Source organism: Capricornis sumatraensis, chromosome 6 (assembly GCF_032405125.1).
Source record: "Capricornis sumatraensis isolate serow.1 chromosome 6, serow.2, whole genome shotgun sequence".
Taxonomy (NCBI): Eukaryota; Metazoa; Chordata; class Mammalia; order Artiodactyla; family Bovidae; genus Capricornis; species Capricornis sumatraensis.
The window spans coordinates 25434948-25449303 of NC_091074.1; the positions used below are offsets into that span (position 1 = coordinate 25434948).

Sequence of the window (14356 nt, forward strand, 5' to 3'; positions counted from 1 at the left end):
GCGCACACAGATGAACACAGAATTTGGCCCCATCAACACAGACTTTTTCAGCATCCTTCTCTTCTCAATCCCTAAATCCTTCTATTTTCTTATTCTCCACTTCACTTTCTTGTAAGAAAATACAAAGTTTATCACAGAAAATCCTTAAAGTCTTATATAGATCAGAATGCATTTGCACTTCTTATCATATCCTCAAGATTAACAAGAAAGTTAAATTTTAAAATAGTGGTTTTCAAGTATCTTTTAGCTACAGAATTCTTTGATATCTTGTATGGAAGTTTACCAAATCATTTAAAGTAACACAGCTCTGATTACACTGCAGAGTAAGAAATCAACAGTGCAATCTGATTTTAAAGTTCATAGCTTTAGATTAATATATTTTCTTTAAATTCTTCTTTATCTACTGCTTTAATTAAAATTGATATTTCAAAATTACCAACTGTTCTTTAGCACTGTAAAATAATCAGCTAATTTCCTTGAGAATATAATAGGAACATTACAAGTCTAATTATGTAAGTAGTAGTATGATCTTAATTACAAACAATAACCATCTTTATCAAATAATCACAAGAAGTACCAGTGATGTGCACTTACTACCTATGCAAGATCAATTATACATAGGGTAGAGAAAAATTCTGAAAAAAACAGAGGCAGGATGCTAATTATCATCTAAATACTTTAAGATTACATATAAAAAGAAATTTTGAATTTGAATCTTGAATCTTGCCTGAAAATAATTGTTTCAATAATAAAATATAATTATTCTATTCAATCTCTTTCAAATATAGGTATCAACTTTAACAGTTTTCACAATCACTAGCTAAGCCTCATAGATCCTAATATCTATCCTCCACACACTTCACACTCTCATACCCTACTAACATAATCAGTTCAGTTCAGTTCAGTCGCTCAGTCGTGTCCGACTCTTTGCGACCCCATGAATCGCAGCACGCCAGGCCTCCCTATCCATCCACCAACTCCCAAATTTTCCTATAGACAGAATCTCATAATAACCAAATAAAAGATAAATATAACGAAACAGACAACCTGAAATTTCTATTTATTTTTGTCTCATTGTTAAACAGAAGTAATGTCTTCACTTTTAACCTCAATTACTATAGCATAATAAATATGTCAGCTGCTGCTACAATTTACATGGGTATATGCACTCATAGATATTTCAAACATAAAAGAATATCTATTTCAATCTCTTTCTTTCACAGATTAGGGATACTGAGTTAAATCTGTTAGAACTAACTCATTCTGAACCCCATGATTATTTATTACCAACAATGAATTTTAACTATCTTTTTACCTGATATATCTACTACAGTTAGATGGGAGTGAATGTTGTAAAGTATTCCATTTTACACAGGAGAAGTTACACAAGGAAGCAGAAGGAAGGTAACTGATTCTTTGAGGGCCACATAATGGCCAAGGGGTGGGTCTTTTGATTCTTTGAGTAGTCTGCTCCTGTTATAACTTGGCAGTAAAACCACCAATGATGGTGTTATAAAATGAGTAAACAACAAAGGTGAAACTCACTGGAATACAAAACTTGGTGGGATCTTTTCAACTTGAGTCTTGCAAAATATAAAATACCTTTAGGACTAACATTTAAATCACTTTAGCAATGCACCTTTCAAATTATGCATTTTCAATATTACATACTTTAACGCACAAGGTAAATTTGTTAATATTTAAATTTCTCAAGAGAAATTAAGAAACACAAAGATTAAACTAAAGCCACCTTACTTGTTATACTAAAAAAGTCATAGATGACTTTAAGAAATTATGCTTTGAGTCAATCTTTTGCTAAGGAAGTCTAGTTTGTTTTTTTTTTTCCACCTGTTCAATGAGTACAAAGGTTAAGACAAAGTGAAATAAATCACATGACATACTTTTTTTTTTAATGGTGTAGAAGAAAGACAGCAGATTCCTTACACACCAGTCTCAGAGAAAATAAAAGAGGAAAGGTAAGATCCTATATATTTATAGGTTTGGTGATTGTTGTTGAATTTTAAAAAATCATATTTAAGCCTGTTAAGTCTATATAAAAATCTTTGTCTTTAATAAGTGATGAAAGAGCAGAAAATATAATTGTATATTCACAACAGCTATCTTAGAAATACAAACTTGGACATGGCCAAAAAATCTTTTCCAAATAGAGTAATAACGTAAAGCAACGTAATTTGGGGGGAGGAAGATTTCATTTAGCCAATCAAATTTATAAGATCTTTTAATTTTGGAATATATTAATCACAGAGCAATCGGAAGTGACATTAACCTAAAAACAAATTTGTAAGATGAAAAAAGACTGGATAATAGGTGATAATTGTTAAAACTGAGTGATGATTCTTTTCCTGAGAGGTTTTTCTCCTTGAAATTTTCCATTATAAAACTTTTCAAATTTGGGGAAAAAAAAGAAAGTTAGTTCTATGAAATTACAAGAGAAAAGTTAACTGTGAGTTATTAATACCTTACTATAAATACATTGAATTCTGGTATACATATCTAAAATATTTAATGGAAAAACTGTATTACAGGATACATACTTTATTTAATCAAGGCAAAATAACAGCAGTATCTTTTTATTTCACAGTATATAATAGCCATACAAAGTACATGACCAAAAACTCAGAAATTCACACTTGAAACTGTGCTAAGAACATTGTTTCTTTCTCAATATCTACCATTTCCTTTTGTGTAAGTCTCTTTTCCTATAACATAGGGTATAGGCTATATAAAAGAACATTTAATCTTGTAAAACAATTCTTTAAAAACCTGATATTCCATTTGTTCTCTATTTTTTAATCACTAAACTCAAACCAAAATATCATTTCAAAATAAATTTCAAATTGAGAAAAAAATCTAAAGGGAGAAAAAGGCAATAATAACTGTTTCCTTTTAAATCAACTTTTTAAACAGGGTAAACTGACTCAAGAATAATTTCTGCTATCAACTATTTATTTCACCAATTTGATTTCTTCAAGATAGCCACTATGTCTGTTTAAGGATTTGTTAGCAAATGTTTCTGTTTAAGGATTTGTCTGTGTAGTGTTGTGACAGTCAACATCAACTCCCTTTGTCAATCTTTTCCCTCTCAAAAGATGTACAAATACAAGAAAAGCCCCATGGCCCATGTGGCTCAATCAATGCATTTCATAGCTTTAGACCTACTAATGGTTTAAATTTGTTGACTGTTTTCTTGAACAAAATCTACCTTAAGCCCTGAGTATGTGTCTTTTCTAACTCTAAAATTTATCAAATATAAATTTAAAAAGATTCCTTTTCTAACCCTTATGATTTTATCCACTTTAGCATGATAGTATAAAGTAGCTGATAAATATAATGAATACATGACAATCCTCGGTCTCCATTTCCACAGTCTCACAATCCTACCTGACCTCCATTACCTTTTCTAGCTGCTTCTATTTCATGTCAACTCTTTTCTTTATAGATTATCTGCTTCCTTTATTCATCCTTATCCTATTTATCTCTTAAAAAAAAAAAAAAAAGGAACTTCTCCCTAACCTCTATATTACTTACATGGGCATCCTACAAAAACATCAGTAAGAATTTCACTACACCATTGAGAAATACCAAAACAAACCATTGAGGAGGTTGTGCACTTACTCCGAGAGATCACTAAACATGGGTACTTACCTTTTATACATGATTCAGGGATCCCCTTTTGTGGGCAGTGGTCTGGCATAAGTGATAGCTTGAAATCATTTCTGGCTCTAAAAGGGATGCTATTATGATCTACATTCAAATTGCAAAATCTAGGAGAACAGTGGCTTTCTCTTACAATTTTGATTTAGCCATGGAAAGAAAGAAATTGGAAAGGGAATAAACATAAACAGATCATCAAATTGAAGGCAATGAGGAAGTTAATAGACCAGTATTGACATAACAATAAATTCCTCATTGCTAATGTGGCAACACACTCTAGTAACTTGAAATGAATCTTGTTAACTGAGTAGTTTCTTACTCCCTGTTCTGAAGGAATAAACTGCCCTAAAAAATCATAAGCAACTAATTATAGTAAGTGCTATAAGAAGCCTCAAAAGACTAAATTTTTAAAAATCACTAAGGATGATAAAAACATATTCATATCCTTTCAAACAGCTCATTTGCAGCAGTTTATTTTTAAAATTAATAGATAATTTTAAAATTAATTTTTATTGGAGTATAGTTGCTTTATATAGCAGCTTCTAACACTGATCTTAAGAAAACAGATAAAAACAAGAAACATTAAGGTCATGAATAAAATGACTAAATGGAAAGTATTTAGTGAGAAAAATTATTGAAATAAATGACAATTTCTAGTTAGGGCATGTTGAATGTACCCACTAACATTGACTCCTGTTCAAAAACCTATTAAAATGAAAATAAAAGATAATATGAAGTACAAAACTTATAATGACAAAATGAATAGAAGAGGAAACAGCAATGAAATCTAGAAACTAGAAAGCTAAAAAGTTAAGTGGAAACTGACTAGGAAACCAAAATTTTCTGAAGTCAGCAGTGGGGAAAGCTGAGAAGCTACATTTTTTATACTGCAGAACCCCTAGATGGCTCAGAGATTGGCAGCACCAGGTATTCTGGAAGTAGAAAAGGAGAGGCTGAAACAGCTGAAAGTCTTTCTCCCGGACACTGCCCAGTCAGGTAAAGTTCCCCGCCTACCGAAGCAGAAAAATGAGGTGTTTTTTTTACTCTGGGGAGAGTAAAACTAATAGAATCTGGGCACAAGTGACTGCAGGGATGTTATGTCAAAAGCAGGGAAAATAACATTAAATACTAATTACTGAGCTAAACCCAACTTTTTCACCACTCAGCTCTCAGAACGCCGGCCAACTGGTGTCACCTTTTCAGGCAGTAGGTCAGAAAAGTCATTTTGAGGAATCTAAGCAGCCCAAAAGGAACAATCTAAAGATAATGACATTAGGGATTCCCCAAGAATAAAAGCCTATTAAGGTCACTCTATAGCAAGGTCTACAGTTGGGTAAGAGCTGGGAATTCTCTGGAGGTCAAGCAGTTAAGACTCTTCCCTTCCACCCCAGGAGGCAAGGTGTTCAATTCCTGGTCAGGAGGCCAAAGAACCAAATATAAAACAGGAGCAATACTGTAACAAATCCACTAAGACTTTAAAAATGGTCCACATCAAGAAAATATTAAAAAAAAAAAAAAAAAAGAACCACACAAATCCAGTTTCCAATCAGTTTTTTCATTTCCCATTCATATGTGTAAGTCCTAAACCAAATATTAGGCAGAGGAACCAGAGATCAAATTGCCAACATCCACTAGATCATCGAAAAAGTAAGAGAGTTCCAGAAAAACCTCTATTTCTGCTTTACTGACTAGGCCAAAGCCTTTGACTGTGTGGATCACAATAAACTGTGGAAAATTCTGAAAGAGATGGGAATACCAGATCACCTGACCTGCCTCTTGAGAAACCTATACGCAGGTCAGGAACCAACAGTCAGAACTGGACATGAAACAAAAGACTGGTTCCAAATAGGAAAAAGAGTACGTCAAGACTGTATATTGTCACCCTGCTTATTTAACTTATACGCAGAGTACATCATGAGAAATGCTGGGCTGGAAGAAGCACAAACTGGAATCAAGATTGCCAGGAGAAATATCAATAACCTCAGATATACAGATGACACCACCCTTATGGCAAAGTGAAGAGGAACATAAAAAGCCTCTTGATGAAAGTGAGAGAGGAGAGTGAAAAAGTTGGCTTAAAGCTCAACATTCAGAAAATAAAGATCATGGCATCTGGTCCCATCACTTCATGGGAAATAGATGGGGAAACAGTGGAAACAGTGTCAGACTTTATTTCGGGGGGCTCCAAAATCACTGCAGATGGTGATTGCAGCCATGAAATTAAAAGACGCTTACTCGTTGGAAGGAAAGTTATGACCAACCTAGATAGCATATTCAAAAGCAGAGACATTACTTTGCCAACAAAGGTCCATCTAGTCAAGGCTATGGTTTTTCCAGTGGTCATGTATGGATGTGAAAGTTGGACTGTAAAGAAAGCTGAGCGCCAAAGTATTGATGTTTTTGAACTGTGGTGCTGGAGAAGACTCTTGAGAGTCCCTTGGACTGCAAGGAGATCCAACCAGTCCATTCTAAAGGAGATCAGTCCTGGGTGTTCTTTGCAAGTTCAGTTCAGTTCAGTTGCTCAGTTGTGTCCGACTCTTTGCGACCCCATGAATCACAGTACACCAGGCCTCTGGGTCCATCCCCATCTCCCAGAGTTCATGCAAACTCACGTCCATCAAGTCGGTGATGCTATCCAGCCATCTCATCCTCTGTCATCCCCTTCTCCTGCCCCCAATTCCTCCCAGCATCAGAGTCTTTTCCAATGAGTCAACTCTTCGCATGAGGTAGCCAAAGTACTGGAGCTTCAGCTTTAGCATCATTCCTTCCAAAGAACACCAAGGGCTGATCTCCTTCAGAATGGACTAGTTGGATCTCCTTGCAGTCCAAGGGACTCTCAAGAGTCTTCTCCAACACCACACTTCAAAAGCATCAATTCTTCAGCACTCAGCTTAAAACAGTTCAACTTTCACATCCATACATGACCACTGGAAAAACCATAGCCTTGACTAGATGGACCTTTGTTGGCAAAGTAATGTCTCTGCTTTCAATATGCTATCTAGGTTGGTCATAACTTTTCTTCCAAGGAGTAAGCGTCTTTTAATTTCATGGCTGAAGTCACCATCTGCAGTGATTCTGGAGCCCCCAAAAATAAAGTCTGACACTGTTTCCCCATCTATTTCCCATGAAGTGATGGGACCAGATGCCATGATCTTTATTTTCTGAATGTTGAGCTTTAAGCCAACTTTTTCACTCTCCTCTTTCAGTTTCATCAAGAGGCTTTTTATGTTCCTCTTCACTTTGCCATAAGGGTGGTGTCATCTGTATATCTGAGGTTATTGATATTTCTCCTGGCAATCTTGATTCCAGAGTGTGCTTCCTCCAGCCCAGCATTTCTCATGATGTACTCTGCATATAAGTTAAATAAGCAGGGTGACAATATACAGCCTTGACGTACTCTTTTTCCTATTTGGAACCAGTCTGTTGTTTCATGTCCAGTTCTGACTGTTGGTTCCTGACCTGCGTATAGGTTTCTCAAGAGGCAGGTCAGGTGGTCTGGTATTCCCATCTCTTTCAGAATTTTCCACAGTTTATTGTGATCCACACAAAGGCTTTGGCATAGTCAAGGACTGACGCTAAAGCTGAAACTCCAATACTTTGGCTACCTCATGCGAAAAGTTGACTCATTGGAAAAGACTCTGATGCTGGGAGGGACTGGGGGCAGGAGAAGGGGACAACAGAGGATGAGATGGCTGGATGGGATCACCTACTCAATGGACAAGAGTTTGGGTGAACTCCGGGAGTTGGCGATGGACAGGGAGGCCTGTTGTGCTGCAATTCATGGTGTCGCAAAGAGTCGGACATGTCTCAGTGAATGAACTGAACTGAAACCAAATATTAACGGATATGGGAAGTTTAAAAGAAATCCTCTAATATAAAGGATACTTATTAAAAGAAATTGGAAAAACATGACCTGAAGACACAGAGGCTTTTCAAGGGAAAAAAAAAAAAACAAGAGATACAAGAAAATATATTCATAGGACAGTATACTAGAAAAGAAATTTTCAGAGAATTAAAAATAGCTCTGAGAATTAAGAGGATAACAGGAAAAAGAAAACTTTAATAGAAGAGTTTGAAGATAAAGTTCCAGAAAGCAGAGCAAAAACACACAGAGATGAAATGCAGATGAATAAATATAAAAGATTAGAAAATCATACAAGGAGAGCCAATTTCTTTTAGAATTAAAGGAGTTCTAGAAAGGGAGGTAAGATTTTTTTTAATGGGAAGAAAATTATCAATATCATCAATGAAATAATTCAGAAAGATTCCCACTGTTTTCCGATTGAAACCACCCATCAAGTATCTATTTCATGCTGCTGCTGCTGCTAAGTCACTTCAGTCATGTCCAACTCTGTGTGACCCCATATACAGTAGCCCACCAGGCTCCCCCGTCCCTGGGATTCTCCAGGCAAGAACACTGGAGTGGGTTGCCATTTCCTTCTCCAATGCATGAAAGTGAAAAGTGGAAGGGAAGTCACTGAGTTGTGTCCGACTCTTCGCGACCCCATGGACTGCAGACCACCAGGCTCCTCCATCCATAGGATTCTCTAGGCATAGGCTTTCACAAAATAGACTCTCACAAAGGATCATGAAATTTCAGAATAGCCACATTAAGGCTATATTGTACAGCACAGAGAATACAGCCAATATTTTAATAATAACTATTAGTGCAGTATAGTCTTTAAAAATTCTGAATCACTCTACAGTATACCTCTAACTTCTATAATATTGTTCAGCAACATACTTCAGAAGAAAAGCTTTGGGGTTAAGAAGTGGCAAGTTACGTAAAAGATAACGAATTAGGATGGCATAGCATCTCATTTCTTAACAGTAAGACAGTCATGGTTGGTTGAATCCACAGAAGTAAAACCTGTGAATACAAAATCAGGCCCTTTGTAATGTATATTCATTACATTACACCATTTTATATAAGGAACTCGAACATCTACAGATTTGGTACCTGCAGGGGTTTCTAGAAACCAATCCCCTGCAGATACCAAGGGATGAATGTACTAGCAATCCAAAGACAACGGGGCAATGCCGTCAACCATTTGAGGGAAAATCATTTCCTACTTAGAATTCTAAGAATTCTAAGAAATCCTACTTAAAATTTCTAGCCAAAACATCTTTCAAGGTCTAAAAAGTATTTCCTCCTAAGGACCTTTTCAGGAAGCTACTGCAGGAAACTCCATGGAAAAAAGGCAGTAATCCAAGATAAGGCATTCTAGAAAACAGGAATCCAGTAACGAGGGCAAAAGAGAATCTCTACAATGAGGACAGAAGGAGAGTGGAGGTCAACAACTCCATAGAGGGCCTGCTGCTGCTGTTGCTGCTAAGTCGCTTCAGTCGTGTCCGACTCTGTGCGACCCCATAGACAGCAGCACGCGAGGCTCCTCTGTCTCTGGGATTCTCCAGGCAAGAACACTGGAGTAGGTTGCCATTTCCTTCTCCAATGCATGAAAGTGAAAAGTGAAAGTGAAGTCACTGAGTTGTGTCCAACTCTCAGCGACCCCATGGACTGCAGCCTATTAGGCTCCTCCATCCGTGGGATTTTCCAGGCAACAGTACTGGAGTGGGGTGCCATTGCCTTCTCTGCCATAGAGGGCCTAGTGATCAGCTTATCCATATCAGAGCATGGCAGCAGGGTCTAGCAGAGACTTTTTCAAGCAAATGAAATAGATTAAAATATCTAATATACATAAACTATTGAGAGATTTGCTAAGAGTGTTTGTGTATAAATTAATGGGTGAAAAAACCCTAAGCACAGGAAAAGAAAACAAACACAATTAACTAGAGAAAAAAGTATGCAGGAACAGAATAATAATCCTGTTAACATGGCTCAGTCTTTGACAGTTTTATACATTCTTGAAGTATAAACTGAGTTATATAAACTGCTGCTGCTGCTGCTAAGTACCTTCAGTCATCTAACAAAAATTACAATTGACTGTTTGGAAAGTGAAGAGACACTAGATATATATTTGATGCATTGAAGATAGGGAAAGTGAAAAGACAGTAGGTATATATTTGATGCACTGAAGATGAAGGTAGTGAGCTATTGGAAAGCAAGCTGAGGACTCTCATCTCCCAAAATGTTAAGTCAAAGGATAATATCAGTAGATAATGCCTAAAGTCGAAAAGTCAAGAAGTAGCAATATGAGTATATACTTAAAGATGTATTAATATATACATACATAAGTATATATATCCTTTAGACTTTCTTTTGTGCATATATATAAATTTTAAAATGCCCAACCACTTCAATTGTTTTAAAGTTCCTTTCACTAGATCCAGGAGCTAAAAAGATATCCTGAAAATTACTGTCTTTCATTTTCCGCAGGAGCATTTCAGTTTCTAAGATCAGAGTGTAGGGAGGGTGAAAGGATCTTTACTTGTTTCCTTTTTTACATATTTTAAGAAAAAATAGACTTAAAAGGAGTAAAAAGGAAATCAAAATGTCCTCAAAAGACTAATGTTCTTGTCTCCTAACAAGATGTAAATACTCTCTTTTCTATCAGGTTAGCAGTATGAAAACCATGAGCATTACAATCTTATTTTGGCTGCTCTCCATGTTATTATTATCAGACGAAAGCCAGACTTCTAAAACAGTAAGTTTTTACAATCAAAGCAGTGAAAATATTTTCAATGGTACACTTTGGGTAAACTTAAATAGTAAAATATTAAAGGCAATATAAGCAAAAAAAAATCAAACTATCAAAATGAACTCTTTAGTTAGTAGGGTATATTCAAAACATGTGATCTCTCAGCCAGACTGTAAGTGGACAAAAGCAGTCTTCATTTTATAAAAAACTAAGTTCTTTAAAAGCAAGAAATACATAAAATTTCACTATAAGATCAGAGATTAGTTAAGACATAAAAACACTTTAAAATGTAGAAAACTTTTTTAAAAAACACGTAATTATGAGGGAAATTGTTGTTGTTACATTATTATTATTACTATCAGGGGACATTTCAACTACAAAAACAGTTGAAACAAGAACTATTTCTTTGGATCTACATCCACATAGGCGACGCACTTCTTCTTGTCGGCAGACTTTAACACATGGCACAATTTCTATTACAAGATATTTTCCTTTAAAACACCAAAGTTTGAGCTGTTAACCCTATAAATATATGCGGAATGTTGTTTTTTAATTATTTAATAATCTTAGATGTAATGTTGGTAGCTCTACTGATTTTTTAAAATTACATATTTTTACATTATTTTCTCATCATAAACATCAATCTTGCATACTAAAATACTAAGGAAATTAATGAAATTATTTACCATTTATTTCCACATATATAAATGGTAATATATCAATATTCTTTCAATAATAATTATTTACTAACTGTTGGAAGATACTCGCATGACATCAGAATTTCCTTAATCTTCAACACTCCATCCCAATTTTAAAAAGGAGTATTTTCTTTACCTTTTTACATATTTTAACATCAAAAGATTAGATAGTAAACTTTTTTCCTAAAAGAATTTCCTTCCAATGTCTAATTGCCTAGATATGAAAATTTGGGAAATTTTGTCAATATTTTTCCTTATTAATGCATTTCTAATTTTCTCTTTTTTAGGAAGTCAAATGTAATTCGACTGCAAAGAATTATTCTTTGATTCCAGCAAATATCAGTAAAAATGTTACTATATTTGACCTCAGTTATAATCAAATTACTCTAAATATTACAGACACAAGAGTTCTACAGACATATTTTTTACTCAGTGAGCTCTATTTGATTGAGAACAAAGTCACTATCCTACTTAATAATAGTTTCAGTAGCCTGTCCAATCTAGAAATTTTAAATATCTGTAGGAATTCCATCCACACAATTCAACAGGGTGCCTTTACAGGATTACATAAACTGAAAAAGTTGTATCTCTGCCAAAATAAAATAGTTCAACTGAATCCTGATACATTTTTGCCTCTTAAAAACCTGATACTATTGAATTTGCATGGCAATTTGATAAGCTATTTTGATGTACCACAACTGTTTTATCTGGAATTCATAATTTTATATGGAAATCCATGGAACTGCTCCTGTAGTCTACTGAATTTGCAAAACTGGTTGAAGACATCGAATGTGACACTAGGTAAGCATTTATAATTTAAATTAGTCAAAACCAAAATGATTGATTTTGTCTTGTTCTACCCTAGAAGTGTCTCTCATTTCATGTCTTAAAGCAAAGGAAACTATTCCTGTTTAAAGGAAACTAGTCCTGTTTAATGGAAACAGGAGAAACACTGAAAAGCAACTGCTGAATACAAGCTCTCCCTCTGCCTCTCCAGAAAAAAAGAAATAAGAGAAGAAGCTTGAATGTTCTACATATGTAAGATGAAACTGTCACTCTGTATACTGTTTGCAGTTTCAACACATAAGACTAATTTTCTTTTACTGTTTTTTTAACATTTATTTTTAACTGGAGGATAATTGCTTTACAATATTATGTTGGCTTCTGCCATACAACAAGGTGAATCATCCACAAATACACACATGTCCCTGCCCTCCTGAACCTCCCCCTACCCCCTATTCCATCCCACCCTTCTAGGTTGTCACAGAGCACCAGGTTGAGCTCCCCGTGCCAATACAGCAGCTTCCCACTGGCTATCTATTTTACACATGGTGGTGTATATATGTCAATGCCACTCTCTCGATTTGTCCCACACTCTCCTTCCCCTGCTATTTATCTAAAGTCTGTTCTCTGTGTCTACGTCTCTATTTCTACCCTGAAAATACCATTTTTCTACACTTTGTATATATGCGTTGATGTGCGAAATTTGTTTTCCTCTTTCTAACTTACTTCACTCTGTATCATAAGCTCTAGGTTCATCCACCTCACTAGAACTGACTCAAATGCATTCCTTTTTATGGCTGAGTAATATTCCATTATATATATATGTACCATAATTTCTTTATCCATTCATCTGCCAATGGACATCTAGGTTGTTTCCATGTCCTAACTATTGTAATTTTTAAAAGTACTTCCTTTCTAAGGATATCCTGTCAGAGAGTAGGTGGAAGTAGGTACCCTATTTTCTAAACTATATACCATGTTCCAGATGCTCACCACAATCTAAATCATAACATCTTTACTAACACAGACAAACTGAACAATACACAAGAACTGCATTTAAACTGTATCTATAAAGTAACTTAATAAACAGAAATAGGCATCTTTCTTCATTTTGTTGCTAGACAAATACAATTATCTTCTTTCTTCTATCTTTAATGACAGATAGACATGTCAAAAAAGTTCCAGATAAAAAATTATAAGATGTTGTTAACCATAATTTATTAACCATAATAATCTTATTTTCCATAATAAATCTTATTTTTTCTATTTTACTAGAAAATGAGAACATCACCATGTGTAGCTATCCAGATATCCTGAAGTGCTACAATATCAAAACAGTACCTTACAAGGCTGAATGCTACTCAAAATTTCCTTCATTTATAACTGAAGACCTTCACATTCCTTTTCAGTCCATTAGCAATTCAACATTTAATAACTCTTTGAACAACTTGACAAGAAATTCAGGTAATTTGTTTTGAATATTAATATTGCTGAGGATAGCATACTAAATAAACTGAGATAGTTCTCATTCTTCTGCATTTTAAATTTCTTGAAACAGTGTAAAAGAACAATTCCTCCACTTAAGAAATGATTAACAAAATATTGGATTTCTTAAGTAGGCTCAGTTATCAGTCAAACGCATTATACAAATTATTTAACTTCTCTGAGCCTTGGTATTAACTAGTTAAGTCACAATTCTTAACAGGTATAAATCAATAATGTTTCTGAGTGAATGGATAAACAATGCAAAGATAGGTAGTTATTTTGAAAAAAGGTATTCTTGTACCACAATATGAACTATCTTTATTTACTGCAGTTTTAGTAACTTCTGCTTAGAGAAGATTATGGATATTTATTTCTAATACCAATACTGGGGAGTTATTAGGACATGTAATTATGATTATTTTATTTTTGTCAATTTAACAAAATTCCTCTCCCACCCTTTCTTTCTCGTTATTCCATTTAAGAACATAAATCTCATGGAAAAAGCTGGGCTTTTCTTGTCGGTGTTGTTGTCACTGTAGTGATGACTTCACTACTCATTTCAATTGCTATCAAATGTCCAGTATGGTATAATTTTCTGCTTAGTTACAATCATCATCGTCTGGAAGAGCATGAAGCAGAAACCTATGAAGATGGTTTTACTGGAAATCCAAGTTCTCCTTCACAGATACCAGACTCAAACTCTGAAGAAACTACAGTAATATTTGAACAACTACATTCATTTGTGGTATATGATGATGGGTTTATTGAAGACAAATATATAGATACTCACGAATTACGTGAAGAAAATTAATTTCTTTCAATATTTGATTTTTTTAAAAAAGTTACCAGCTCACTCACATTTTAGGCATGGAAATTTTGATCAATGATATACTGAACTATGGGCCAGTAGACCATCATATTAATTGCAACACATAAATATCATAAAATTACACTCTTCTCATTAGCTTTGTGCAAGCAGGTCCAAATACAGTAACTGCCACTCCTTGATACCTAACAGTTAAAATACTAGCATTGCTTATTCTCAGCAGTATATATGAGACCCAAAATAATAGTAGGAAAAAAATCTACATTATTCTTTAATTAAAGGGAACAGAT

At 34.7% G+C, this 14356-nt stretch overlaps 2 protein-coding genes across 2 annotated transcripts in view; one reads left to right on the forward strand and one right to left on the reverse strand.

Moving 5' to 3' along the window:
* The window catches only part of IFT74 (intraflagellar transport 74), a 97528-nt gene that overhangs the window by 60191 nt on the left and 22981 nt on the right, over window positions 1–14356 (reverse strand). The window lies entirely within an intron of this gene.
* On the forward strand, window positions 1946–14051 carry LRRC19 (leucine rich repeat containing 19). The gene is made up of 5 exons (XM_068973508.1): window positions 1946–1976; window positions 10191–10280; window positions 11260–11773; window positions 13031–13219; window positions 13723–14051. The coding sequence occupies exons 2-5, from the start codon at window positions 10200–10202 to the stop codon at window positions 14049–14051; spliced, it is 1113 nt and encodes a 370-aa protein (XP_068829609.1). The 5' UTR covers window positions 1946–1976; window positions 10191–10199.

Excerpts from the sequence above, each read along its gene's own strand:
- LRRC19 (XM_068973508.1), top strand. The coding sequence starts at position 10,200 with ATGAAAACCATGAGCATTACAATCTTATTTTGGCTGCTCTCCATGTTA. Across the intron at positions 11,774-13,030 it reads GACATCGAATGTGACACTAG|AAAATGAGAACATCACCATG; the intron begins GTAAGCATTTAT and ends CTATTTTACTAG. Across the intron at positions 13,220-13,722 it reads CAACTTGACAAGAAATTCAG|AACATAAATCTCATGGAAAA; the intron begins GTAATTTGTTTT and ends ATTCCATTTAAG.